Here is a 27,624-nt window from a genome sequence, read left to right as displayed (position 1 = left end):
GCAGGATTTTATCTAGAAGTACTCAAAAGACTGAAACGCAGGGTCGCCCGCGTTCGAAGTGACATCAAAGACTCAATGAAACTCCACCACGACAATGCACCAAGTCACACCGCCTTCACCGTCGTCGACTTCCTGGCCCGGAGCAGAACCCCAGTGGTCCCCCATCCCCCTATAGTTCTGACCTGGCTCCTAGTGACTTTTTTTGTTTCCCCGTTTGAAATGACACCTTAAAGGAAAACATTGGGACTCCGTGCAGGACATTCAAGCCCATGTTACAAGGCTTTTAAAAGCCATTCCAGCCGAGGACTTTATAGATGCTTTCCAGGCGTGGAAAACACGTCTCCAGAAGTGTATTGATGCAGAAGAAGCGTATTTTGAGGAATTTTAAAGATTTGTAACAATCGGAACAATAAAACAGTTTTTTCTAAAGCAATGCTCATTACTTTCATAATGAACCCTGTATATATATATATATATATATATATATATATATATATATATATATATATATATAAAGTGGAACATTGAATTTCTAAAATACGAAGGTCATGGATTTATTTACCTAATCTTTAGATCCGAATACAGCTGCAAACACATCTTTTAATACATCATCGATAACTAAACCTTAAACTTCTCTTATTTTTTCCTGATTTTCATTTACAGTGTTAAGATCTACAGTGCCGTCTTCAAATATATTAATAATATATATAATAAACCCTTTGTTTTCTTTTTTGATCAATAAGTCTTGTTTTAGTTTACCTCTGGATGTATTAAATTCAGGTGCCTTAACTACTCTACATCCATTGTTTTCAAAATGTTTTTAGAATACGAGGTGCTACCTAAAATATCAGACATTTTTTTTTTTTACCGGGCAAACCAGAAACAGTACGGCATTTTGCCGCAAGATGTCTTGAGGCGCATATATTAGCTACTGCACCACAAAGTTCCGTCATCTTTGGGTCCTAGTTGTGCGTGTCAGGACGTGTTTCAGTGCTTCTGCGATTTGTCAAATGACTGACGTTAAGGTGCAACGGATTTGCACCAAACTCTGTGCCGCCGAAACTCACCGCATGTTGAAAGAGGCACTTGGTGAGAGTGCACTGAATCAAGCAAGAACAACTGAATGGTTCAAGCATTTCAAAGAAGGCCGCGAATCTGTGGAAGCAGACAAACGTTCTAGTCCACCGTCGAGATGTACAACACCGGAAATGATCATGAAAGTGCGTGATATGATTCGCAAAGACAGAAGGCGACAATTCACGACGTTTCTAACAAATTTCGATTGTCCTACGGAACATGCCAACGAATTTTATCTTATGAACTGAACATGAGACGAATTGAAGCGAAGTTTGTTCCTTGCCTTGTCAGCATCGGCGAAAAAAAAAAAAAAAACTTCAGGCTTCAGACGCGTACTGATCTGCAACAAAGAGTTCGAAAGTCTCCAAACTTCTTAACCAGAGTCATTACAGGTGATGAATCTTGGGTCTATGGTTATGACCTGGAAACGAAGCAGTAATCATCACAATAGAAGACGCCATGCTCTCCAAGGGCGAAGGAAAGCTTGACAAGTTCGCAGCAACATTAAGTCGATGCTGAGAATTTTTTTTCTATATTCGAGGAATTGTGCGTAAGAAGTGTGTTCCACCTAGTCAGAATGTCAACGGGAAGTTTTGTTGCAATATCATGAAGAGACTGAGGGAAGATGTTCGGCGCAAACGGCTAGAGTTGTGGCAAACCAAAGACTGGTTGCTACAAAATGACAATGCGCCCGCACACATCTCGCTCGTTGTGAGAGAATTCCTGGCCAAAAAAATGGCAACAGTCCCCCACACTCCCTACTTCCCTGACCTAGACCGATGTGACTTCTACATGTCCCCGAAGATGAAACTAGCGTTGAAAAGGTGACGTATTGACTCCATTGAAGATATCCAAGTGGGATAGTAACGGGTCCTGAACACCCTTCACCCTGCGGGCTTCCAGGAGTGCTTCCAAAAATGGGAACAACGTTGGGACCGTTGCATACATGCCGGACGGGACTACCTTGAAGGTGATAGAGGGCATTAGAGCGTAAGTGTAACTTTCTTATTCTTATAATGTCTTTTTACTTGTATCTTAAACTCGGTACAGCCGAAGCAAATAAACCTATAAGCTAGAATGTTATATTTGATCAATGCAAGGGTGTATACCTACTTTTGGGCCACTTTGCAGTGTTGTAAAAATGCTCCCAGTGCGCATACGAAGTACCTCAGAGGCCTGCTGTTGGCCTTAAAGGATTGCTATTGTTCTGGTCAACAATAACAATATTTAACATCTCATACTATCAACGCACTTAAGAGTAACAATTTCATCATACTACCATCCACAAAAAGCATTTTTAGAAAGACGGCCAATTATCCACTTTCGACTTTTTTTCTTTTTTTCCTTTTTTTTTATTATGAACAAGTGACGCAAGGATGAAAAATAGGTCTGTTCTATATAGAATGGACATTCCTCTACTAAAAGACTATAGACGTTCATTCCAAGATAGAGTTCATTTTTGGGGTTTTGTTCAGCTCTTTTTGCTATGTCGACCACTGTGCGGGGTTATCAATTGAGAATCGGATGGTCCAGTTGCCGAGGATTCACTGTAATCAGCATCTGCAGTTTCTTCTTGTGATGCTGATGATGTTGATGACTTCTCTTCTACACATTTTTGACATCCAGTACACAGTTTGGATCCAGGAATGGTATATATTTTGGGCTTTGTAGGTTAATGCTTGTTCTGTCGAAACACTTCTCACACCAGTTCTCATATTCTGACCAGAATGCCTATTGTACGGATCACAGCATTTCTCTTAATGTCCAGAACACTTGGTTACAAACTTTTGCGTGTGTTCACAATCACTCACTTCACTCTTTTCAATAGTTACACCGCTTCTCCACAAGAGTAGTTCCTTTTCTTCAGTACTGAAAGTGTTCATGTTTGAATTTTCCAATGCACACAGGATCATTTAGGAATTGACCAAAATCAAAAGACAACTGACCAGCTGGATCCATTATCTGAAACTTCCTTAACATGTTCACAAAACACAATACACAGAGACATGTCCTTCTTTTTCAAGACTTCTCGCCTTTCTGGTGTTTGGAGTCACTAACACCTGATTATCCCTGTTTATATACTACCATGGAACATTCTTGCGAGTTCCGGGCAAACATTATTCTAGAACATTCCATGGCAGATAGAATATTCTTGACTGTTCCAAAAATCTAGAATGTTCCAGACCAAGGAAGAACATTCTAGAAAGTTTCAGATTAACACAAGAACATTTTAGGTAGTTCCAGGCAAGGTCTACATTCTATCTACAGAGCTCCAGATAAACGTTATATTGGAATGTTCCAGACAACGGTTAATCTCGAATGTTACATAAGTCCAAGAACGTTCTGTTTAATCAGATAAACGAAAAAGATAAAGAACTAAGTCACCAAATGTAATAGTGCCAATCTCCTGAGGAGGTATTTATAAGATGCTTTTGCTGATACCAGTTATAAGATAATTCAGGACTAGCATCATGTGACATACTTTCAACTCATTACAAATTTATTTTTCTTACGGTTCTTATAAACTGCCCATCACCTTTTTCACTATTGAATGGGTATGTTGCTACGGTTCTTCACACAAAATTTCATGCAAACTGAGATGGGGGCTGGTGAGTTCTTGCAATTACAATATCAGGCGTTTTTTAATTTAATGATGATTTTCTCTTTTGCTTCCATCGTTGCAAGAATAACTTTTGTGTGTCTGTAAAGTGCATTTATAGAGGAAACAAACAAAGAAAGTTTATGTTTTTACGTTTACTTTGAAGAAAGTTATACTCTTTTTCAATGTGCCTATAGCTCTCACGACCACTATTTCTCACGTTACACGTTTCAACTTCAAAAGTCAATAAGTCCAGAACCAATGGGCCTATTTTCAAACGGATTCAGCATCAAAAACTACATAAGTACATGAATTTTCATTCCATTCTGCCAGGTGGGTGTCAAATGAGAAAAATTCTGGCTGAAGTAACGTGGAATGACCCTGCAGTGTGTTTTTACTATCCCAACACGAAGTTGGATTGAAGAAAACAACTCAGGATGAAAAGTATTCTTCATTTTTCAATTTTGAAACAAACCAGATGTAAGTCTGATAATATTATACGTAAACTGTATACCGGCTGCTTTGTTGTAAATGTCTATGGCGAAAAGTGATTGTATAATACGTAACCTCGCAATACTCAGAATGCAATACTCAGGTTAACTTCATGCAACTGCATGGTCCAAGTACTTCATTGTACTGACCTTAAACTCGAGATGGTATATTCTTGGTTACTTTCTCTCACATCCTTGCAATTTTGGAGACGCCATCAACATCGAGCTCTAGCCGCACATACCGTTTTTTGACAGCAGATTTAAAAGTGTGTGACACACAGTGAAAACTTCATCGGAAAAGCACTCTTACTACAACTGATTCTACACGAAGTAGGATCTAAAACTGTTCCTGAAGGTACTGTTCACTACATGAACTTCTTAATATACATACATTAAATACATTATATCAGTTTCTGTTTATAATAACTTGCCTTCATGATCAGTGAGGTGCAGAAATACAGTATGCCAAGTAACCAATTTCTCAAACGTCTAAAACAGTAGGTGTCGTAGAATGCCTAAATTAATGGAGATATACCTTAAGGTGCCAACACTGTTCACAACATTGCCTATATGTATTACTGAGCACCTTACATATTTGTTTATTTTAACAGCAATATTAATTTGCGTTGAACATATAAAACTTTTTTTTAAAAATAAATGCATTTATCTATTTATTAATATAAGAAGTAAGTGTCCGGGCACAATTCTTGGGATAGATATTTAATCTCCCCCCACACACACATACCACAGTTCAAGCATATAAAATGTAATTTGTAATTTAACAATTCATAAATTTACAAGATTTATTAATAATAATGCCAACATGTACTCAAAATCTCACTGTTTTTCTTTCATATTTCTTCAGAGCAGAGATTTGCACATTTAGCTGAAGACAAAAATTACCACCAAAACACTGTACCTTTCGTGATAATTCTTGTCTAGTGATGCAGTGTTTTCGCTCCATAAAAATGTAAGTTGTAATAATAATAATAATAATAATAATAATAATAATAATAATAATAATAATAATAATAATAAAGGACAGGAGTAAGTTATCTTGATGAAATATTTGTTTCTGAAATCTATAGACCTTGATGCCCTTTTGAGAAAATTTTCACGCAGCTGTGTTACTTAGATCTTGGGCTATAATAACATTTTTCAATTCATAGTGCAGTCTCAGAGCAGAATCTCGGGAGGTGCGCACATGTGCTATTTCACAAACCTTCATCGTCTCTAACTCCAAACCTATTAAGTCTAGGGAGTAAAACTTCACACAGGCACCCTTATACTAACAAGTGACAGAAGTTTCGTGAAAATCTGAGACGGTAGATTAGGAAAAGACATTTCGCTGGATGATTTGACGTGGAATGACCTTTCAACAAATAAAAGCAGATATTAAGGTAAACAGGAATGCAACTGTGGATTTTAGTTTAATATTGGTCTACCTTAAAAAAGAAAAGGAACGAGAAGAAACGTGCAAAATTTCTTTATTTGTCTTCATCGCCGCGACTGGAACCGTTCTTTAACTGCCAAATATACATAAATAAAAGCTACTGAAATTCTAATAAAAACAATGCTGTCATAATAATCCTATCTTTCTCTCAGTTGTCGAATTAATTAATTTAAAATATATAAGGGTTATGTTAACTTAATGAAACTTTTGTTATACGTTCTATTGAGTTTCATTTAAAAATAGAAGAACATTTTGTTTAATGTCAGACGACTAGGACCAAGACCAAAGGAGATGGCAATAACGAGGTGGATAATAATTCTAGAGTGAAGAAAGTGAGAGGAAACGAGAGAACTCCAGGAACACCCACTTTCTTTTCTTCAAAATTCACGGACTCCACGTATCACAGACGGAATTAGAAAGAAAATAATTACTTTAAAAGATTCTTCTTATCATGTTTGTATATATTTTGATATTTTGAATACTAATTACAAAGCTACTTGCTGGAAGACTTCTCACAAAATAAATTCCAGAAGTTTTCACCTGTTCTTCTGTATATTATATATATATATATATATATATATATATATATATATATATATATATATATTATATAAACAAAGATCAGTTTCCTCTCAACTTCCGATGCAAAACACAGTCCGATTGGATCACATGCTATACCAGAAAACAGCACACAGCAGAACGTTTTCAAATATTCTTCCCTTTACTCTGCTAATTTTGATTTCTTTTTTCATAAATTACTCTTTAGTTTCCACTACAAGGAAAGTAATCAGTCTAAGGCATATTTTGAGGACACTCGAAATGGCAGTGAAATAATCAACAAATCATGCGCAACAGATAGTTAATCATTGTACTCCATTTGTAGTTAATTTTTCATACTTCGATCACTTTCTAAATCGTTTTAAATTAAAGATATAAATAATGTACAGTAGAGCGTCGATTATCCGAACGTCGGTCAACCAACGACCACTTAACCGAACTGTGTACTCGCTCGCACCTGCTACTCTCCCAACCTACCGTCCATCATCCCCCTCACTCCCAAACCAAGTTTCCCACAGTAGTCGCCGCACTGAGCCACCGCTGGCGGAACATTGCTTCTAATGGGGCCTTCATAAGGCGCTGCTGACCGGCCAAGCCGCCAGTCGCTGTGTTTCAACAATCAGCACACTTCTTTTTATGAATATATTTTCTGTACAGTACTTCTTTTTGGCAAATAAACATGTACAGTTCGATTATCCGAACAAACCAGTTTTCCGAACACCCATGTCCCCCAATAACTTCGGATAATCGACGCTCTACTGTATCAAGTTTGCGACTTAAAATTACCATAATTTTCTGTATTGTAGCTATCTTGATTATTTACAAAAGTAATTTTGATATGTATACTGCAATATTATCAGTCAATTTCTATCTCTGATTGTGACGAAATTAAGTTAAAAGAGCCAGATATAAAACGAATTCATTAGTATCTAGAGTATTTTTTTTCGGACAGTCTCTAGAAGTCTTTCTAGGTTTTTGTGACTAGAAGTGTACCACAAACTGAAAAAAAAAAAGATCCTAAAGTCTGTTTCAGGCAACATGATAGGAAACTCTCCTACCTCCAACCCTTTCTACTACAGAAGGGGAAAGCAAGTCGTTGGCCTTCACAGGGGGGAAAGCTTTTCTAATAAACAGAATCGTATAAACTCTAAATTCGTACAATTTGCTCCCACTTAATGTTGAGAAGGCACTGCTGTTCCTCTTAACCCAGAGTAACAAGCAATTACTGTTTTTAATTTTTGTCTTGTAGGAAAGTATTGCATATTATTTATGTACTAAATTTTACTCTACTGTAAGACCTTAATCTGACCAATTTTGTATGAAAGTGGAAGTTGATCCTTAATACGAATACAAGAACGGGATCAGCGGGGTTTCGAAAATAAAATGTTGATAAAAATATTTGTAGCGAAAGAGGCAAACATTCAAGTGAACTAAAAGGCTATACAAGCTTTTATTTCATAACAACTACAGGTCACAGAGTATTATATCTAGTTAGAAATAGTAAAGTTAATACGTATAAGATAAGCATGACACGTTGCTCGTATGGGAAATATGCACTAAGTCACCAAGTCCTAATCAGAAAGCCTAAGAGAAAGACTATTAGCTGGGCGAAAGAGTTGATTTTGAGTTTAACGTCCCGTTCAGCAGCGAGGCTATATGAGACGTGGACCTACTGATTAACGTGGAATCCGAACCACATGAGCTCCCGTCGGGAATCGAACCCGGGCCTCCCACGCCAAAGGCGCGTACGCTAACCGCTTAGCCACGGAGGAGCTCAGCTGGGCGAAAGAAACGAACATGGTACACTGATGTCCAAAATTATTGTCGCATATCTATAACTGCCTTCTTGTAAGAATATAATTTGATAATGATTTTGCAGGATCTTTTAATACTGAAACTATGTGTATAATCGGGAAATGTATATTTGTGGTAAATTTCACAGGAAAAGACTTATAAATACGAAAATTAGAATGACTAAAACAGAATGTTGCTAAACGGACAAGAAAGTTTTATTTTCATTTTATTGTTCTTATTTACTGCTCTTTTGACATGAAATTGCCACGTATATGTCTTTGCCGATTATAGACATACCAACATTATAAGAAATACCGGGTGAATTCGTTATCAAATTATATTCCTAGAACAACATATTTATAGACATGCGACAATAATTTTGGACATGAATGTACATTAACTTTTCGCAGGTTAAATCTAATGGAAAAGTTTCTTTCTACTACGATGTGCCCTTAAGCTCTTTAAGCCAAAACGTTCGTTATATTAGTATAATTAAACGAAATCTAATATATAATTACTCTTTCTTTCTTATACAATAATCAACTCTTGTTACAACATTAGACTATCCTGCACGCCATAATCGTCTCTCTCTTGCAAGTTAATTACTCCAAATGACTATTCCTATTAATAGAGGCCGATAATCTTACTAAGACAATAAAAAAAGTCATTTTACCCTTTTCTGTAAGAAAGACTCAGCGAACAAACATTATTATTGGAACACTATTATCAGTGTATATATATATATAAGTTCTTTTTCTTCCTGTTCTTTTTAATGTAAGGACATCTGTTTATAAGGGAGGAAACGAGAAGTGTCTTTTTCTTCTACTATGTTCCTATTGTTACCATCTGAACGCTTTGAAAATTTACCCATATATATATATATATATATATATATATCTTGTACTTGGTTTTCGATTATATATTATTATAAAATTATTGTATCAATGAGTAAATACCCATTCAATTACCAACCCTACCATCCCTTGCCATTCCAACATTATGTCGCAAAACCGACATGCAAAAAGAAGGAAAATAAACAACACAACTGTTTAATAAAATTTCCATTATAGTAACACATGTGTAACTTGCATCACTAATACAGCTAAATGTAATACGTAGTGTTTTACAATACGTAGTGTTATTATGAAAGTTGTAATTTATTATTTAAACGTATCTAGATACATTCTATACTTCCGTGTGCGAAAACTGATCGTGGAAGACGTAACACCAACATTCACCTGTACTGGAGCGTGGTGGGAGTAAAAACTTCTTTTTCCTATCAGATTATGTGAAACAGATTACAGATACTTATGAATTCCTTTTATGTCTAGCTAATTTTCCCTGTTTGTACGTTTCCCGGTGGACAAGGTGAACCACACATTAAAAAAAAAAAAAAAAAAAAAAAAAAGTATATTCACTTAGTCGTATTTTTCAGCGAAACAGCATTAAATATACTATAAGACGTAATATAGTTCTCAAGATTAATAAATTATTCCTAACGTATCATTTTCCAAATATTGTTTTTGCTGATTTCTGCGTAAAACCCAAGAGTACTCCTATCTTTCACATATCGAATATTGAATACCATACGCTATACTATAGTTCCAAATTATTAACAGAACCTTAACGTATCCCTTCCCTGTATTTTTGACAATTTTTTACTTATTAAAGCGAGCAAGACGGAGCACATCATCATTTACCTACCAGATTGTATTCTTTTGAAAATTCCTAATTTTAATCGTGGCGAATAAATCTCTAATACAACTTGAGAGAGGTGCACCATAACTGTCATATCCAAGACAATAACACGTGTACTTATTCGGAAGACTATATGACGCAATAAAGCCTAATATTAGAAAATAAATTAGTACAAAAACTAACCACGTTGCGAAACATATTGCTTACGTTTATATGTTTAGTATTTGTCTTTCCTCATGGAAGAGGACAAGATGAACCCCCCAAATTTACACAAATATCTATCTTAGCTCTATAGAACAATTACCATGTTTTATTTATTTATTTACTTATTTTTGTCCTTTCGACAATTCTCATATTTCGGGGTGGGCCAATTGACAGCTCCCAAATATCACGAAAATACATAAAGGTACCCATATCAAATCAAAGACTGAGTTTCAGCATCATATATATGAGCATATTTTGCAATAACGCCGTATCTTAGGTGATAACTTAGGGGAAAAAAACACCCACGTGATACGACGTATTGCTTATATATAGAACTTCACTATACATAACATATATACGATTATATATATGGGACATTTATCAAATTTTATTTGACAATTCCCAAATTTAAGAGGTAAGCCAATGCACATTTACTGAACTTCAAGAAGGGTAAATCAAAGTGGCCATATCATATGAAAGAGAATGGCCCCATGTACACATCCATATAACCACATTATGCGACAAAGCTCATGAGAATAAAATAGGTCAAAAACAACTTAAATTAATTGTTGTTACCTTTTACTCACTAGGAAACGAGAAGAGTTCCTCCAAACTTAGAAGTACATACCATTATCCTATGCTACCCCACCAAAATTCTTAGCTCTGCATCTTTGAAAATTAAAGATGCTCCACCTTTCCCTAAATTTAAGAAGAGAGCAACAAAATATAGAGGAGTAGACCAATGTAACCCTGGACAAGAGCTCCAGTGCCACGCATCAAGGGGCACAAAAGTGTGATAAAGTTATCCAAGTATTACAAATGCCACTTAACCCAAACTCTCTTTTTTGAAAAATGTCAATCAGGGCGCTTGAAACCTCCGAAAACATGCATTAGAACTACGTACAAATAGTAAGAACAACAGCGAACACTTACAGTTTTGGTCTGAATCCTCAATAAGAATACGAAGCTTCTGGACGCATAACTAGAATAATGCATAAAAGAGATATCAGTTCCACAAACAATTTAATTTTCTTAACTAATACTCTCAAATAGTATAAAACAAAGTTACAAATTACTCAAACTGACATTATCAAAAGTAATTTAATACATATAAAAATTTATAATTACGTGATCAACTAGTCGCTGAGCGAAACAAATCTATCTATATTATAAAATTAACTTTGTGTAACAGTTTCTCCAACTAAACTCTTTGGCTTCAGACTTTATGATCTGCACCACTATTAATAGCAAATTAAGTACAACGAGACAGCTCCCTTTAACAACATCTAAAACATTAACAGCTCTCTACATCAGCCCCATCTAACCTGATTGGTAGTTGACAGCCAATCCCTTTACAATATACGCAAACGAATTAAAACAGATGAAACTGCTAAATTCCCTTCCCCTCCTTATATACACACATACATTTGCAATAAGGAAGTAATTAAAATCTATGCTGAATTTACAAAGTAAATAACAAATAAATATTTAACTATTAAGGCTTTTGAATAACTTAATCCACTGTTCATAAATTTTAATTCCTGAGTTCCAGTTCAAAACTTTATTCATCTCCCATTTCAGCAGATGATAAGAAGCAGTTATCAAGAAGCTTTAAGAGAGAAATATTTATTAGCTAAGTTTTAAAAATGTAACTATGTAACAATGTAAAAATGTATAATATTTATTAGCTATGTTAAGTTGGTGACTACTTCGTTATTGAGAATGTAAGGAGATTAGTGTTAATTGCGGCCGGGAGGCGTTTTAGTTCTTTTTTTTTTTTTCTGTTTTGGTTTGTGAGGTATAGGCTATCAGCTACCAGTCAGGTTATAAGCAGATACTTGTTATTTTATAGTATTTAATATAACATAGATAATTATGTCTGAAGTCAAATTATTTCATGAGAAAAAGCGGAATGGCTATTACTCACCGCATTTTGCGGTGAGTAATAACCATTCCGCTTTTTCTCATTGCATATAATCACCGCTCGCAATATTGTGATATTTATTCCCACGATGCTGGTGGAAATGCGAAAGTTCAAAAAGAATAGACTCAAATTAGAAAATAGTTCCTTGGACTTAAAATTTTTGCAACTATGTCTTCACCAAGAATGAACTTTTTGCGATGAGTAATAGCCATTTCGCTTTTTCTCACTGAATATAATCACGGCTTGCAATATTGTGATCAAATTATTTAGTTGGAGATATTGTTACACGATATTAGTTTTATAATAAAAAATCAGTTCTCTTTGCTTAGTGATTAGTTTATTATTCAATTATAGTATATACACAAATAAAGTTGGTACAATGGAGAAGATAAAAAATCTACAAGACTACAGTTCGCAGTTGGTATTCCAAACTGAGCCCGTTACAGTGTATATATATTTGATATGGTTATCCTGTAAGTTCTTCTGAAACTGTGTGTGTGTGTGACAAAATGATGCGTATCCATTTTGCACGGTCAGCGATGGGGATCTCTAAGACACAAATATCAATACTGGTTCGGATCCCACTTCATGCACTATTTTCAGTCTCATACAGTCCCGGTGCCGAAAAATGGCTTATATTCCAATTAAGCCAAAAGAACCGGTACACACACATGTAAATTTCAATATATCCAGTATCGTAAAGAATTTAAGATAAGTAGAAACAAAGTTGTAAGAAGACAAAAATTTTTGTAAGTTTAAATATTGTTAAAGACTTAAAACTCGGAAAATTACCTAACCCTTTTAGAATTTCTACTTTTTGAGGTAAATTTTAGACTTTCACTCAAACAGCTACTGCTTCTTCCTATTTATCGTAGGACCATAGTTCACACTTTTTTCCCCAGAGTATAGCATCCTTTCTAACGGTACCACTTGCTTGTAGGTATTATACACCAGAAACGGGAAACTCGTAGATTTTTTCGAAAGAAAATTCAAATTTTTTGCGCCCCTCTGGCCTGGGCCTGGGTTCACGTAGGGAACTGAAAATCTCTTGAAAGATATGTAGTTATCTACACAATACGTGAAGAAAATTTCAATCTTGTATCTTGAAAACAAAGGGCGTTAATTTTTTTGAAAGTCTACAGGTGATCCATATATAGTCCAAAAATTTACTGCGTCATTACTATTTGGCTTAGCGTCACGGTTTAAACGTCACTTTCTTCAGTATTACGCGATCTTTCCAACGATACCACTCACACGTCCGTATCATACACCTGAAGCCGGAAATTCTGCAGAAACTGATTTTTTTCTGGGGAAAAAAAAAATCACCCTCTCGGAACATTTAAACCCCTCGTGCCCGAGTACAGGTTCACGTAGAGATATAATAATAATAATATTAATATTAATAATAATAATAATAATAATAATAATAATAATAATAATAATAATAATAATAATAATAATAATACTTACAGATGCACACAATCCGTATGCATAATTTCAATCTGGTATCTTGAAAACTAAAGGTGAAAAAAAAATCTGTCTTAAGAAAAAAAGTCACGCTCCTCCGCCACCACTTAGCGTTGCCAAGTTGACCATCCGCTTTCAAAACGCATCTGGGGGTGTTCTTTGGTCCATGCTTGACTTGACCAAAAAGTCCAGTAAGTGTTATATGAGCTTAATAAGCGTTTAAACACAACACTACTCCATGGTACAAATTCGTACCAAAAATCCCAAAAGGGCTAATAAGTATTACGCTACGCTTTACTGCGTAGCAAGTATCCAGCAGACAAGGGGTCGTTCATATATTAAGTAACGCTATTTCTGATCAATTTTTACCCCTCCACCTTGTCATACTTCGCAACGCAAGACCAAACCCCTTCCCCCTTTTTGTCACGTAACACTTTTTGATATTTTTCACCAATTTTGCTTATTTGCGGGGGGGGGGGCATATTAATTTTAATAGCGTAACTTTCTATTACAAAATGCTTATACTCTGAATATATATATATATATATATATATATATATATATATATATATATATCAATGAATCATAGTGTTAGAAATGGTAGTACCGTAGTATTATTTTAACTCCATAAGGTTGTTTAATTAACAAGTCTTAATTGTTTGAAATTATATATTTTCGTTTACCCAAGGATATCGTAACCATTCTTTTAGGCCACTGATGATTGGAAAAAATGAGGTACTGCCGAAATAATAATTATAACGATAATAATACTAAGAAGTTTATTAGTCTCAGTACCTGCCAACAAGCAGAATTTTTAATAATAATTCCGTAACTGCCCACGTTTTGGTTTGCAATAAGAGGCACAGCAGTTATAACTGATATAGGCACGTTTTGTGCTGTGTTACGCTTCACGTTTACTGCCAAGGCTGGTACGGAATGACGTCCCTGAAACTGTAAGCATATAACATATTCGTCAACGTAAAATTAATTCCGTTTGATACAATTCATCATACTCAGTAATTTAATTTCTTAAGTGCCTGCATTAAAAAATACAAAGGAAAGAATACTTAAAATACAATGCAACTACGATAAAGTACAAGTTTTTCATATGTTGTTTTGATACTTTGATACTACTTTGATTTGTTTTTGAAAATTACACTCCAAAATGGGACAGGTAAAGTACGGTACAGTGGGGTGAATTAAATAAATGACTGATAGATTCGTATTTACGTTCTACGTCAGCAGCGAAGCTATATACGACGAGACCTACAGTTAAAATGGGATGGAAACGCTATAATGTGTTTGATCCGGAACCCGATGAACGACCAATAGTCTACGCTCTCTGGCCAATAGTCTAAGAAAGAAAAAGAAAGCCACTAGTCTAACAAAGAAAAAGAAAAAAAATGGAATTTGTTACTATAAGCTTGTCTCGACTATGAATTGTGGTGGTAGAGTTCCTTTTCATTAGTTCGTTCAAGTTTCAGTCCCGAATTTAAAGGTTTCTGCATAAGTGTTCCTCTTCAAAATGTAATATTAATTCTGATATGTTGTTCAGATGCGAGGGAAAAGGGTTTAGAAGAGTACGGTATCAGAGGCCTAACTAGGAAGGATGTTGCGAGAGGAACATGAAAAGTCCAAAATGAAATGAAATATTTAAGTTTTACGTTCCACGGTTATGCCGGTTAGGCTAAAGGAGACGGTGATGATGAGAGATGAGTGAAATGAAGAAAGTGGGAGGAAACAAGAGAAAACCGAGAAAACCCACGAGCACGGTGTTTGTCCACTACAAAGTCCACACGGCGCGAGCTGGGATCGGACCATCGGAGTTGAACGCTCTACCACTAAGCCGCCGCACTCCCTATAAAAACTGCACAAAACTACATAAAATAAGACATCATTTCGGAATTTATTTTCTTACTTTGGCATTGATAAAATTAGGTAAAATGCTTAATTTACATTTTATAGATGATATATGATCATTACGAAGACAGTATTTTTGCATGCGTTATAAAATGTCAAAATATAACACGTAGCCTACCGAGAAATGTTCTTGCATTTTCAGTATTCAGGAAAACAGATAAAGGCTTCTTGAATTTATTTTCTGTATAGTCCTTCAACACGTAACATTAATTAGTATTCAAAATAAACATAGAAATGAGATGAGAAGAACTTTTAATTATGAATTTTATTTTTTTTTTTTAGTTTTTATTTTTAGATATAATAATTTTTTCCTTATTTCTCTCTCCTTGGCGCCTGGGATTCGCGGAGTTCTTTCTTTCCCTCTCAATTCTTCATTACATCATTACCATCAATCTCATTATCACAGTCTCATTTAGTCTGAGCCTCTTCGTGGGACGTTAAACTACAGAAAAATCTCTCCTATATTTTTAAATTAGATAAAACTATAAATACTTTAATCTAAATTTCTATTAGTTCTAGAAATTCTAGGAATTTTAAAAAGATAGGATTCTTCTAAAAGCATTCTTTCTTAGAATTTCAAATATTTATGTATATTTATGTCCCTTTGGCTTAATAACGATCCCACTTGTAACGTTAATTCTGTCGTGAGCTACGTTACATATGCCCTGATTCTAAATGTTTATGCAATACACAAGATTATCTGGAATAACTCAACACAGTAATGCACTTCAAATATATATTATTATCCTTTAACTTATATCTTGTCCGACACCTTAAAATATTGTACATTCAGATTACACATGATGGTTCCTCGTTACATCTATATTTTTTTAGTTACTATAGCAACGACATGAAAACAGGTAAACAAATCGTCATAGCATCAACAACAAGCAAAATCTCTATATAATACAAAATATTTAAATTATTTCTTTATGTGACTTCTTCTTCTTCTTCTTCGTCTTCTTCTTGATAGCTTGTGCCTTTTAAATAGCTCCTTTTGCCCGTAAATAAAATACTTAAAAGTACAAAAGAAATATACATTATCGTAGTATAATGGCTCCCGAATCAATGCGACTTCTTTACATTGATCACAAAGAATCCTGGAACGTTAGACATTTCGTATACAATAGTTATCTTAGCTTTTGAATAACCCTCGTGTATATATAAAAATTACAATTCATAAAATATTATTTTCATTTTATCTCAATATCATTTTTATATTTATTTCATAATCAATTTTAAGTCTATAAAATTACCGACGATAAGGAGATATTCAAAATGTGGTACGGGTGTTGGTTATTTTTAGGTCCTAAATAGATTCTTTAATTAATTCGATGCCATTTATACTTGTTAACAGCAAAGTTGATGTAAGTTACGATACAATATAACATGTTTTATTTATTCGGGCAGTCAACATAAATTTAATAGACAATATTTGTATCGATGTATAGATGTAATTCATAGAATATGAACGAATATGAACGAATTACAATGAAATCAGAACAATATTCAAAGTGAAACGAAACCAAAAAAACAATTAATATTACAAAAAGAACAACACTTCAAATATATATTATTTGTTGTTATCATTTAAAGGATTTGAAACATTGTCATTTAAGTTTAAATTACTGGTTTTATATTCTTGCGAATACATTGCTAACGTGGCTTTAATCCAATCCACGTCAACCACATTTAGGTTAAGTGACATTACCAAAAGATTCGATTAGGTTGCATTGAATAGCACAATCTTGAGTACAGTCCTGCGTGTTGTTTACTTCAATAGTTCTTTGGTTTCTATTTCGAAAATTTCTGCCACCTAGGTAATTATTACAAAATCTGGGATTTCGTGAGAAATAGCTCGATTATTTACACTATTTCTAAAAACGGTACTATTATTATTTCTATTTCTTCTGAAGTTAGGTTCTGTCGTTAATGAAATATGCATTTTTGGATTGCGTATGCGTAACTTCCTTTACGGCGATAAGGACCACCATCCGCAGTCTCGAATTCGAAATAGGACCTCTTGAAGTCTGGCTTTTTCGCGATTTTAGATAGCCCTGGCTCTGAAATTATGCACTTTTCGCCATAGGCCTATATGAACTTTTTCTCTTATTTTTATGTGAGGAATCACCTCTTAAAGTTTGTCGATATAGTTCATTAACATCCTGTATATATATATATGTACAGGCAAATCTATATTACGGTAATATTCTTGCAATAGTGCAGGTATGATGTCAGAAAATTTGATGGCAGAAAAAGGAAAGTTAAAGAATTCATGAAAGAATGTCGTGGTTATGAGTAATTCTAACATTACCTCTTGTACTATGATTACAATTCTTTCTAACATGGGTATTTCGAATAGGAATCTTCTGATCTGCCACTTAATATAGTTAATGACCTTATTTCACTGAATTTAACCTTTAGATGTCGTTTTACGTGCGTATGATTCCTGTGAGGTGTCCTCCTTTCTACATTCTTCGTATCTGAGATGGTGTCCTCCCTATCAGAACAGATTTCGGATGAACTGTTGTCTTCTTCGCAGTGTCTTAACTCAGTCTCCTATATTCATCATGCACAGCATTGAGGGCAGGATCAGAATTACAGTTGACCGCACTGATCTTCTCTTTAATAGTATGGATTTCTTCTTGCAGTCTTTGAATTTGATTGGCATGTTCATTGACTTTGGTTTCGACTACGTCAACAGTACTTTTCACCAATGCAAAGCTATGAACAAAATGTTCCATCCTACTGTCAGTTACTTTCAATTTGGTATTTATTGTTCCAATCTGGTGTCCAATTTGGAATCCATTTGTTCCAATCGGGTATCAAACTTTTGTGTCACTCGTTGCAACTTAGTATCAATCTGCTGTGACATAGAATTTATTTGTTGTCCTAGCTGTTGTAAAAGTTTAATTACATCTGTTGAAGTTTCACTTCCAGGAACATCAACTTCTTCAACTCCGGTATTCACATTCATTATGGGTCTTCTGTAAATTTTTCTTTTATTACGAAGCAATAAATAGTCTGTGATGCTGCGAGATAGTTTACTAATACTTCTAACTGATCTCCAAGGTCCACGGTTCCGGTACAATATAATATGTAACGTTAATTCTGTCGTGAGCTACGTTACATATGCCCTGATTCTAAATGTTTATGCAATACACAACATTATCTGGAATAACTCAACACAGTAACACACTTCAAATATATTATTCTTCAACCTATATCTTGTTCGACATCGTAAGATATTGTACATTCAGATTAAACAAGATGGTTCCTCGTTACATCTATATTTTTCTAGTTACTATAGCAACGACATTAAAACAGGTAAACATATCGTCATAGCAACAACAAGCAAAATCTCAATATAATACAAAATATTTAAATTATTTCTTTATGTAATTTCTTCTTCTTCTTCTTTTTCTTCTTGATAGCTTGTACCTTTTAAATAGTTCCTTTTGCCCGTAAATAAAAATAATACTTAAAAGAACATAAGAACATATACATTACCGTTGTACACTTATGTCAGTAATAACTAATAAGAAACTTTACACTTTAGTTTTAAGTTCCTTTTCTTTTCTGAGGTAGATCAACGTTAAAATATAATCCAAAATTGCATTTATGTTTAACATAACAGCTACCTTTATTTGTTGAACTGTCTCAGATTAGCTTATCTACATAACATTTTCTTTATATTGCACAACTTAATGGAATGTATGAATTCAAAAGATGATTTCCAACCAGGGATCATCCGAACTTAGCATTTTAATGTTCTTTCATGAATTCTTTAACTTTCCTTTTTCTGCCATCAAATTTTCTGACATGATACCTGTACTATTGCAAGAATATTACCGTAGTATAGATTTGCCTTTACATATATATACACAGGGTGTTGATGAACTAGATCGACAAACTTTAAGAGGTGATTCCTCACATAAAAATAAGAGAAAAAGTTCATATAGACCTATGGCGAAAAGTGCAGTTTCAGAGCCAGGGCTATCCAAAATCGCGAAAAAGCCAAACTTCGACTCAAGAGGCCCTATTTCGAATTCGAGACTGCGGATGGTGGCTCTTATCGCCGTAAAGGAAGTCACGCATAGGCAATCCAAAAATGCATATTTCATTAATGTTCAATGGGTGTACAGATTATTCCCTGCAGGGTGAAATTCCCAGACATGCCATCAACCGAATTTTGAGATATGCTCTGACTTTATGATAGGTCCAAAGTAGACAAACGATAAGCCTTGATAGCAATGAACACGGAATCGTTTGGCGCTATGTCGGAAGTGTTAAGGATCGTAAGCAACACGGTCTTTCGTACTCGGGAAAACGCATGGTGGGATGTTTATTTTCACTTTTATAAGTGAAGAAAATGTGAAATATACCGTGAGGAAATACATATAATCACACGTTATTACGAACACAAAGAAACATGGAGCTGCCGGTTACTAACACTGCCGCCTTCCCTCCGAAGCACTGGATGTCCATTGTTGTCAAGGTTTACTCCTGCGTACTTTGGAACCTTCTTGAAATCAGGGTACATCTGAAAACTCTATTGAAAATATATCTGAAAAACTCCCTGTAGGGAATACCCTCTACACCTATTGACAATTGATGAAAATATGCAGTTTTAGATTGTGTATGCTAGGCTTCCTTTAAGCCGATAAGAACCACTATCCACAATTTTCGGAATTCGAAATAGGGCCTATTGAAATTTAGTTTTTCCGCGATTTTGGACATCCCTAGCTCTGAAACTATGCACTTTTCGCCATTAGGTCCATATGAACAACTTCTTATCTTTATGTGATTAATCACCTGTTACAGTTTGTCGGTATAGTTCATTAACACTATGTGTATATATATTTTATCATTTTAAATGAACTACAAAGGAAAGAATACCACACAACAATACAACAGTTGAATGGTAAAATGTGTGGGAAAGACAAAAATAATTGTACTGAATGTCGGTTTTATCGTCAGTGAATCTATGCAATGGTCTACTTTTTTTTTTTTTTAATTATTCGATTTAGTTAAACAATGGTAAAGAAACAGCATTAAGTGTTAATAGTATGTCAGATAACATTTAAAATTATGTCATGTACATCAAGAAACTGAACTTAATGCCAAAAGAATCAACATCAGGTATCAACAAATATGAGTACTTCCTACATCTGATTCTTTTAAGTTGTAATGAGCGAAGCTAATACCAAGGTGTTCTAGGTTGAGTTGTTAACTGTTGAACAACGAGTGTCTGCATAACAAATGGACTTTTTTTCTTAATGGATTTACTTTCTATTGTCAAAGTTTGTAGTTATATTTACTTAATGAAGTTATATTTTTTACTTTGGAGCAACGACAGGAGAAAAGAAGGGGAAAAAATCGAATGGGAGACTTCAACAGATTTACAAGTTCCATGACTCCTACAAGCCGAGAAAGTTGTTCTTGGATGTCTGTGCGCCTGTTTGTTCGTTTGTTCTGACCTCAATGAGTACTGTCGCTTAGAGTCCGCACCGCTCAACGCATCCGAAGCAAATTTTAAACTTAAGGACATTAAAGGTTTATCCAGGGTGTTTTCTCTAATTTTCTTCCTACCCCAAAATTCAGGATAGTTTACTAAATTGTGAAAATTAAAAAGAAAAAGATGCTTTTTGAGAAAACGGTTCTAATGATTTTTGTTTTATTTCATACATCATTATTTCATAAACAACCAAATGCTGTGGCATTATTCATTTCTCTGAGAAAAAATATTTTCTCATGAACAAAAGTGATTTTATTCATATTTCATAAATGTGCATTTTACTTACAACACTAAAATATTGTATAAATTACTTCTTACGTAAATATCCACAAAGGGTAAGTTACACTTGGGGTGTGTACCTTCATCAACTTGGAAAGCACTACAAGTTGAGTCGATGGGTCCCACATGATTTGACTCCGGGCGAGAAGGTAACGCGAGCAGACACTTGTGTTTTTTTGCTGTCTCGTCTGAGGAAGGAATTATTTCTGGACAGGGTATTGACATGTGATGAGAAATGGGTCCTGTACAGAGCTCCACGGCGCCGTCATCATTGGTTAGAATCCCATGAACCGGTTCCAAAACAGCTGAAACTAGCACTGCACTAGAATAAGGTCCTCCTGTGTGTTTGGTGGACTGCTCGCGGCATCGTACATCGAGAACCGCTACCAGCTGGTCAGAGCATCAATGCAACTGTGTACTGTCAGTAGTTGCGCCGTGTTCAAGAAAAATTCAAAACTCTGGAGCCAGCACTTCTGAATCGCAAAGGGGTCCTCCTGTTACAGAACAACATTAAGCCCCACATGGCTAGGAAGACCCGGGACCCATTCTATGCCTTGGATAGGAAGCACTATTGCTTCCTCCATACCCCCCGGACATTGCACCGTCCGATTATCACCTATTTTATTCCTTGGACAATCACTTTAGAGGACGCAAGTTCAAATTCCTAGTAGAGTGCAAAATGAACTTGATACCTTCTTCGCTTCACGACCCACTAATTTCTACCGCAATGGAATCCATGACCTTTCAGAACGTTGGCAGAAGGTTGTCGATGCTGATGGGGACTATTTTTGATCTTCCAAGTACGTCTTTAGTAACATATCGATGTTCAAAGGTGGTGGGTGAAAAAGCGATAGAACTTTCAATGGAAAAAATATTTACGGGGACAGCTGATCTCGCCTCGTTAACGAGAGGTATTTTGCTTAAATTCAATGGACAGTTATTTTGATTAGAATTTTTCTACCTTCTGCCTCGGTTTCATAAGTAAGGTAATGACGTTGCTACCTGCAATCTATATTTTGACCCGGATTTTTTTTTAAAGAAATATGCATTTCATCTTAAGTTCTTAAAGATTCTGATTGTTTTATACCTTTGAAAAATAATCACCATGGAAACTACATAAAACGTTAACTTACTGACTGCTCAGTTTGGAGTTTACCTTCCCCTTTGAGGGCCAAGGCTATATGAAACGAAAGAGGGACCTACTGAGCAAATACAAATCATTAATTTTGTGGCACTGTGCATGAAACCCATAACCAACACAAAACAAGTTTAGAGAAAATCAAGTCTAACTAAATACAGCAGGAATATATCTTGTACGACTTCGTTTATTGATGCCATACTTTGTCAATCAATGTGCGTATACGTTGAATTAAATGTTAAACTCTTACTGAAATATCATTATATTAGAAGCCATGATATTATTATTACAAAAACAATAATGTTCACATGTTGAAAGCACAGTGTACACTGTATGAAACTCATAACCCCACATTAGTGCTTACATCTCATACAACTTTGATTATTAATGTCATGCATTAGAGGTACTACTGTGTTGATAACCTGCAGTAAATGAAAACTTAAATGATCACTATATATTATTCAGAAATAGCTTAAAGATTAGGTTAGGTTAGAATCTTCCTTGTACGACTCTCTTAAACCCCTAGAAAAATATCTACATGCTCTCTGGTGTCTATGATATCCTCCATACATTAAATATGTTACGTAATAATAAGTTTATGTTTTCATTTTCAGAAAAGAAACAAACAAAGTGAAGAAAAGTTTCACAGAAGATGATTCACTAAGATATTAAACCTTTATTTTTTAAAAGTCACTAATCTTCTTCCGAATGTGATGTCACAACAGAAGTCTACTTCTGTTAAGTGGAATCTAGTTGTCTTGCTACGAAGTTTGATGGGACTCTTCGCAGTACTACGTAAACTAGTTTAAGAATTGCGGTACCCTTGTGAAATAAAAGCAGTTAGTTTTTGTAAATCTGCTAGTTTCGATGTTTGAACGGGCCTCTTATCGTTAAACAAGTGGAGCAGTTCTTTGTATGTCGCACTACCTATATTTATTACTATAGGTACACTCATGTCCAAAATGATTGTCGCATATCTATAACTGTCTTCTTGTAAAAATATAATTTGATAATGATTTTGCAGGGTACTTTTAATACTGATCCTATGTGTATAAACGGGAAATGTATATTTGTGGCAAATTCCGTATGAAAAGAATTATAAATACGAAAATTAGAATGAGTAAAACAAAATGTTGCTAAATGGATAAGAAAGTTTTATTTTTGTTTTACTGTTCTTATTTATTGCTCTTTTGACATGAAATTTTTCACATACATGTCTTTGCCGATTGTACACGTACTAACATTATAAGAAATACCGGGCGAATTCGTTATCAAATTACAGTAAAACCTGTCAAGTTGGCCACCTGCTTATCTTGGCCCGGTTCGTCTTGAACCTGCATTTTCCCATAAGATATTCGTTACTTATTACTCTGTAAGTTGGCCACCTGTCTATCTTGGAATTTGGCCGCATTGAAGCAATGTTTATCCTATGTTGATAATGATAAATTTACCTGTCTATCTTGGCCACGCGAATACGTTTTGTTATTTTTGTTAACTCTTTCGTATTCCTGTATGAGAGCCAAATGTTCTGTATTTGTTACTGGAGAGACAGAAGCATAGACTTCAAGGATGTTATAAAGTAGCATCCTTGAAAGATTTCCACGATTTGTTCTTGGAGGTCAATGGCCAGAACACTACCCTGACGAAGGGGTGGTAAAAGAAGATGAGAATAAGAAAAATCACGTACAGGAATTCAGGAAATGGTTGTACGTATTTGTTTATTCTGTCTGTTTTGGTAAAACCATTAGCTATATCGGCTTCTTTCATCAGTGGGGAGCTTTAGTAATTCCGGAAAATTCTCAAGGTCAAAGCTAACCATCTCAATTGTCATTTATTGGCACCTGACTGCTTGTCAAAAGGTAGCGGAGGTTTTGAGATATGAATTCCCTTAAGATTTTCTCAAAACGTCTTTCGCTCCAAGGGAAACACTTGTACGTCATTAACAAGAGGTAGTTACTACAAAATTAGAATGTACATATGCGTAAAAAAGAATAAAAGACATACGTCTAGAACGAACCACCATGAACAAATTTGTTATTAATGACTGATTTGCTACTTTTCGAAAGATATCTACAGAAAATATTTGTCACTGCCGAAAAAATCATATAAACTGCATATTAATTATTGAATTTATAATTCTGCTCTTCTTGTTTTCAATCCGAATAACTCAGTGTGCTACAATACCAATTTCAATAAACTGCGTACATATGTTTTGATTTTATGGTTGTTTGTGTGATTGTGTTTTCCATCCGAATAATTCAGTGTACCAGACTAGTTTTCAGGAAGAAAAAGGTACATATATTAAATATACTGCAGTATTTTTTCTATAGTACTCGCGCCGAGTCATGAAGCTTGGGCTCTAAACCAATTATAGAAATATTTTGCTTGAGCTACGATGCATCGGAAAACTTCAGAACAATTCGTGGAGCCGCTTTCCGAGCGCACACTCGGGGAAACGTCAAATAGCTTAAATTCACCAACAATGTTGCCAAACTTTGAAGACATAGTAAATGAATATTTAAAAAAAGCATTTAAATATCACCAATAATAGCACCCCACAACACTATCCCGTGTAACAATTATTCTAAAATGGTAACAATAACACAAATAGTAACAACGAAAATATAACGCAATAAAAACAATTAACAAAACGGAACTTGGTGCCAACCCGACAACACGGTACTCTCGAGAGATGTTTTCCGTGTAGCGCGAGAGAAGACACTGACAAAATTTGATGGGTGGGGGTTGACGAATGAAACACACCCTCGCGTTCTATTGGGTAGTGAAATCGGTAGATCTAGGTCAAGCTTCACGAGTCGGTGCGAATACTATAGTACTGTGTATTGTTATGATTGCATTATTTAAAAGTAGATGTCGTGGTATTGCTTATTAAAATTTTACAATCAAATAAAACTAGAAATCCTATTCTAAAAATACACCAATCACGCTTATTTTCTATAAGTTTGCCACCTGTCTAAGTTGGCTACTTTTCAATGGAACCAGTGGTGGCCAACATAGACAGGTTTCATGTATATTCCTACAACATATTTATAGACATGCGACAATAATTTTGGACATGAGTGTACCTACTACTACCTATATTTTATACTTGACAATATACGGCACAAATTGTATCGTTGCTTCTATTAAATTGAAATAAAGGACGTTTTGTGGGTTATGGGTTTTATGCATGGAAATTTCTTCATTAAAAATTTCCAGAATATGTTGACATCTCTGTTTCTCTTATATTACTGTATATGTAACATTAACGATTTTAGGGATGATGTGCTAAATATCTAATAGTGCATGGGGCACTATTATCGTCCATTTTCACAATTTCGTGAGTTATGAGTTTCATGCACGGTGCCACAGAATTGTAATGAAGTACTATAATAAATAAATTGCTGTTTAATGTGGAACTTAATCTATTATTTCGGCTGGTATCTAAGACAAGTATTCCTACTGCGAATCAAACGTTGGCAGACTCGCGCAGAAAGTTTACGTGTTAGCCCCTGAGCAGTTAAGGTATCCACATCGTTCTATTGTTTGATGTAGAATCTAAACAGCATGCATTCTCACAGAGAATGAACTCACGATTTCTATGCCCTAGGCGATGAAACTTATAGAACTAACAATTGCTTTTCCTCTCCAAGATATCGCGTTCTCTTTAAATTCTGTCCTCCATTTTATTAATAAGTACATAAATAACAATAAAAATGACGAATCATAGTGAGTTTTAATTTACTTGAATTCAAATCTCTGAAGCCCGTAATTTACTCCGTTTAATAACAAGTTCTCGATGCTTGGATTAAGCGATTTATAGATACACAAAGGTTGGTTTGTAGATGGAGTTTAGTGTTCCCCGCAGCAGCGAGGCCATATGAAACGTACTGCAAGCTAACGTGGGATCCGGATTACATGTACTCCCACCTGTAAACAGACCCTGACTTCTCGTGCTAAACATGCGTACGTTATCCATATAGCCACGAGGGAGGTCAGTAGACACAGAATGTCACATGTATTCAATTTCAGAAAAACATTTTCGCTGTTATTCGTCCTTCAATCTTGTTGATTGATTGGTTAATTTCTATTAAACTTTAGTAGTGAGGAGGAAGACTATGCAGTACGAGACTTGCAGTATGAAAAATATGCCAATTTGATATGGAAACAAACATACTTCAAGAAACAAAAATTTTAACTTTTCTCAATTCTCTGGAAAATTACATAGAAGATTTTGCCCACAAGCATGTTATTTTGATAAGCTCGATGTGATCTATCGAATGATACATGCCTTGTATGTGGACAATATTTAGATTAAATAAATTTAAGGGATCGTAATTTTAAATTATACCTAGTTAACAATACAATGTATTTTTGTCGTATTACTAGTACCGTAATAAAGAACTTAATGAGGGTGTATTTCAGTGTAAGTTTCATCTCCAAAGTGATTTAATTCCACTACAGCGTCAATTTTCGATTTACAAATTAATATTTTCTCTCTCTCTCTCTCTCTCTTTCTTCATTTTCTCGAAAACAACCTATGAGCGTTCACATTTTTAACGCAAGAGTGAGCTTCGACTTCAGAATGTTTACTTTGTCACTGGTTGGTCTGCCATCTGGTGGCTGAACAGTAAACCTTGACTAGCGGGTTTAATCACCTTAGCTCTAGTAATAGGTAAGTTAAGGACAGTTATCTTTTTTTTTTTCTTTCTTTCCCTTTTGAAATACTTTAACATGGGTTATATTGTAACAAAAGTGAACTGGACTTAGAATCCAAATAAGAATATTCACCTTTAGAGGAGGCTAACATTTTGGCTAACGTTAACTAAATTTAAACCTATTCTTTTTCTCATTTAAATGGTGAAAATAATTCTTCTGGCATTGTGATGTAAACTTGGGCAAATGTGACTAATTGTCTCTCATTGATATAATTGAACAAGAAGATACGTTAGATCGGAACTAAAAGTAAATTTAAATTATTGAAATATTCTTACATTTGAAGTATAATTATTGCATATTACATATTTTTGCGTTTATTTTCCATATTTCTTGTTACTTTATACCAAATTAATCAAAACGTGCAATTACAGAATATATTATTTGTTCTATGTTGTATGAAACTTATTAAGTTGTTTGCTCCTGTCCGTGAATGCCTTATATATGAGCAACCTCATGATAGAAATTACTCCTAAGTATGGAGAGTATTATTCGAGAAAAGTCACTTATCCATGTCATACGTATTATTTAGATACTTTAGAACCTCTATCTAGCAGTAAAGAATTTAAATATATCCTTGTACTAGTTGATGCTGCTAGCATTTTCGTCGATCCCAAGAGGTTCATCCAATACATGGCTGAAGTAGCACTCTTATTGGCTACGTACGGATGACGTCACAAAGTTTTAAGTTCAATCTGCTACTACGCTTGTTGCTTTCGTTTGTCTGTTTTCTGTCTGTGCGTTAAAAAAAAAAAAAAAAAAAAAAAAAAAAAAAAAAAAAAAGATTA

At 34.8% G+C, this 27,624-nt stretch overlaps 1 protein-coding gene across 2 annotated transcripts in view; it reads right to left on the bottom strand.

Annotated features, from left to right (window-relative positions):
• Nucleotides 1-27,624, bottom strand: part of g (adaptor-related protein complex 3, delta 1 subunit-like garnet) — an 895,910-nt gene that overhangs the window by 280,434 nt on the left and 587,852 nt on the right. For both annotated transcript variants that reach the window (XM_081759537.1, XM_081759539.1), the window contains exon 10: nt 10,808-10,856. In XM_081759537.1, coding sequence (XP_081615663.1) covers nt 10,808-10,856 — 49 coding nt within the window. The remainder of the gene's footprint in view (nt 1-10,807; nt 10,857-27,624) is intronic.

Source organism: Thermobia domestica, chromosome 5, assembly GCF_964235325.1.
Source record: "Thermobia domestica chromosome 5, izTheDome1.hap1.1, whole genome shotgun sequence".
Classification (NCBI taxonomy): Eukaryota; Metazoa; Arthropoda; class Insecta; order Zygentoma; family Lepismatidae; genus Thermobia; species Thermobia domestica.
The sequence above is the reverse complement of the archived record's forward strand: the minus strand, read 5'-3'. Positions and strand labels throughout refer to the sequence as shown.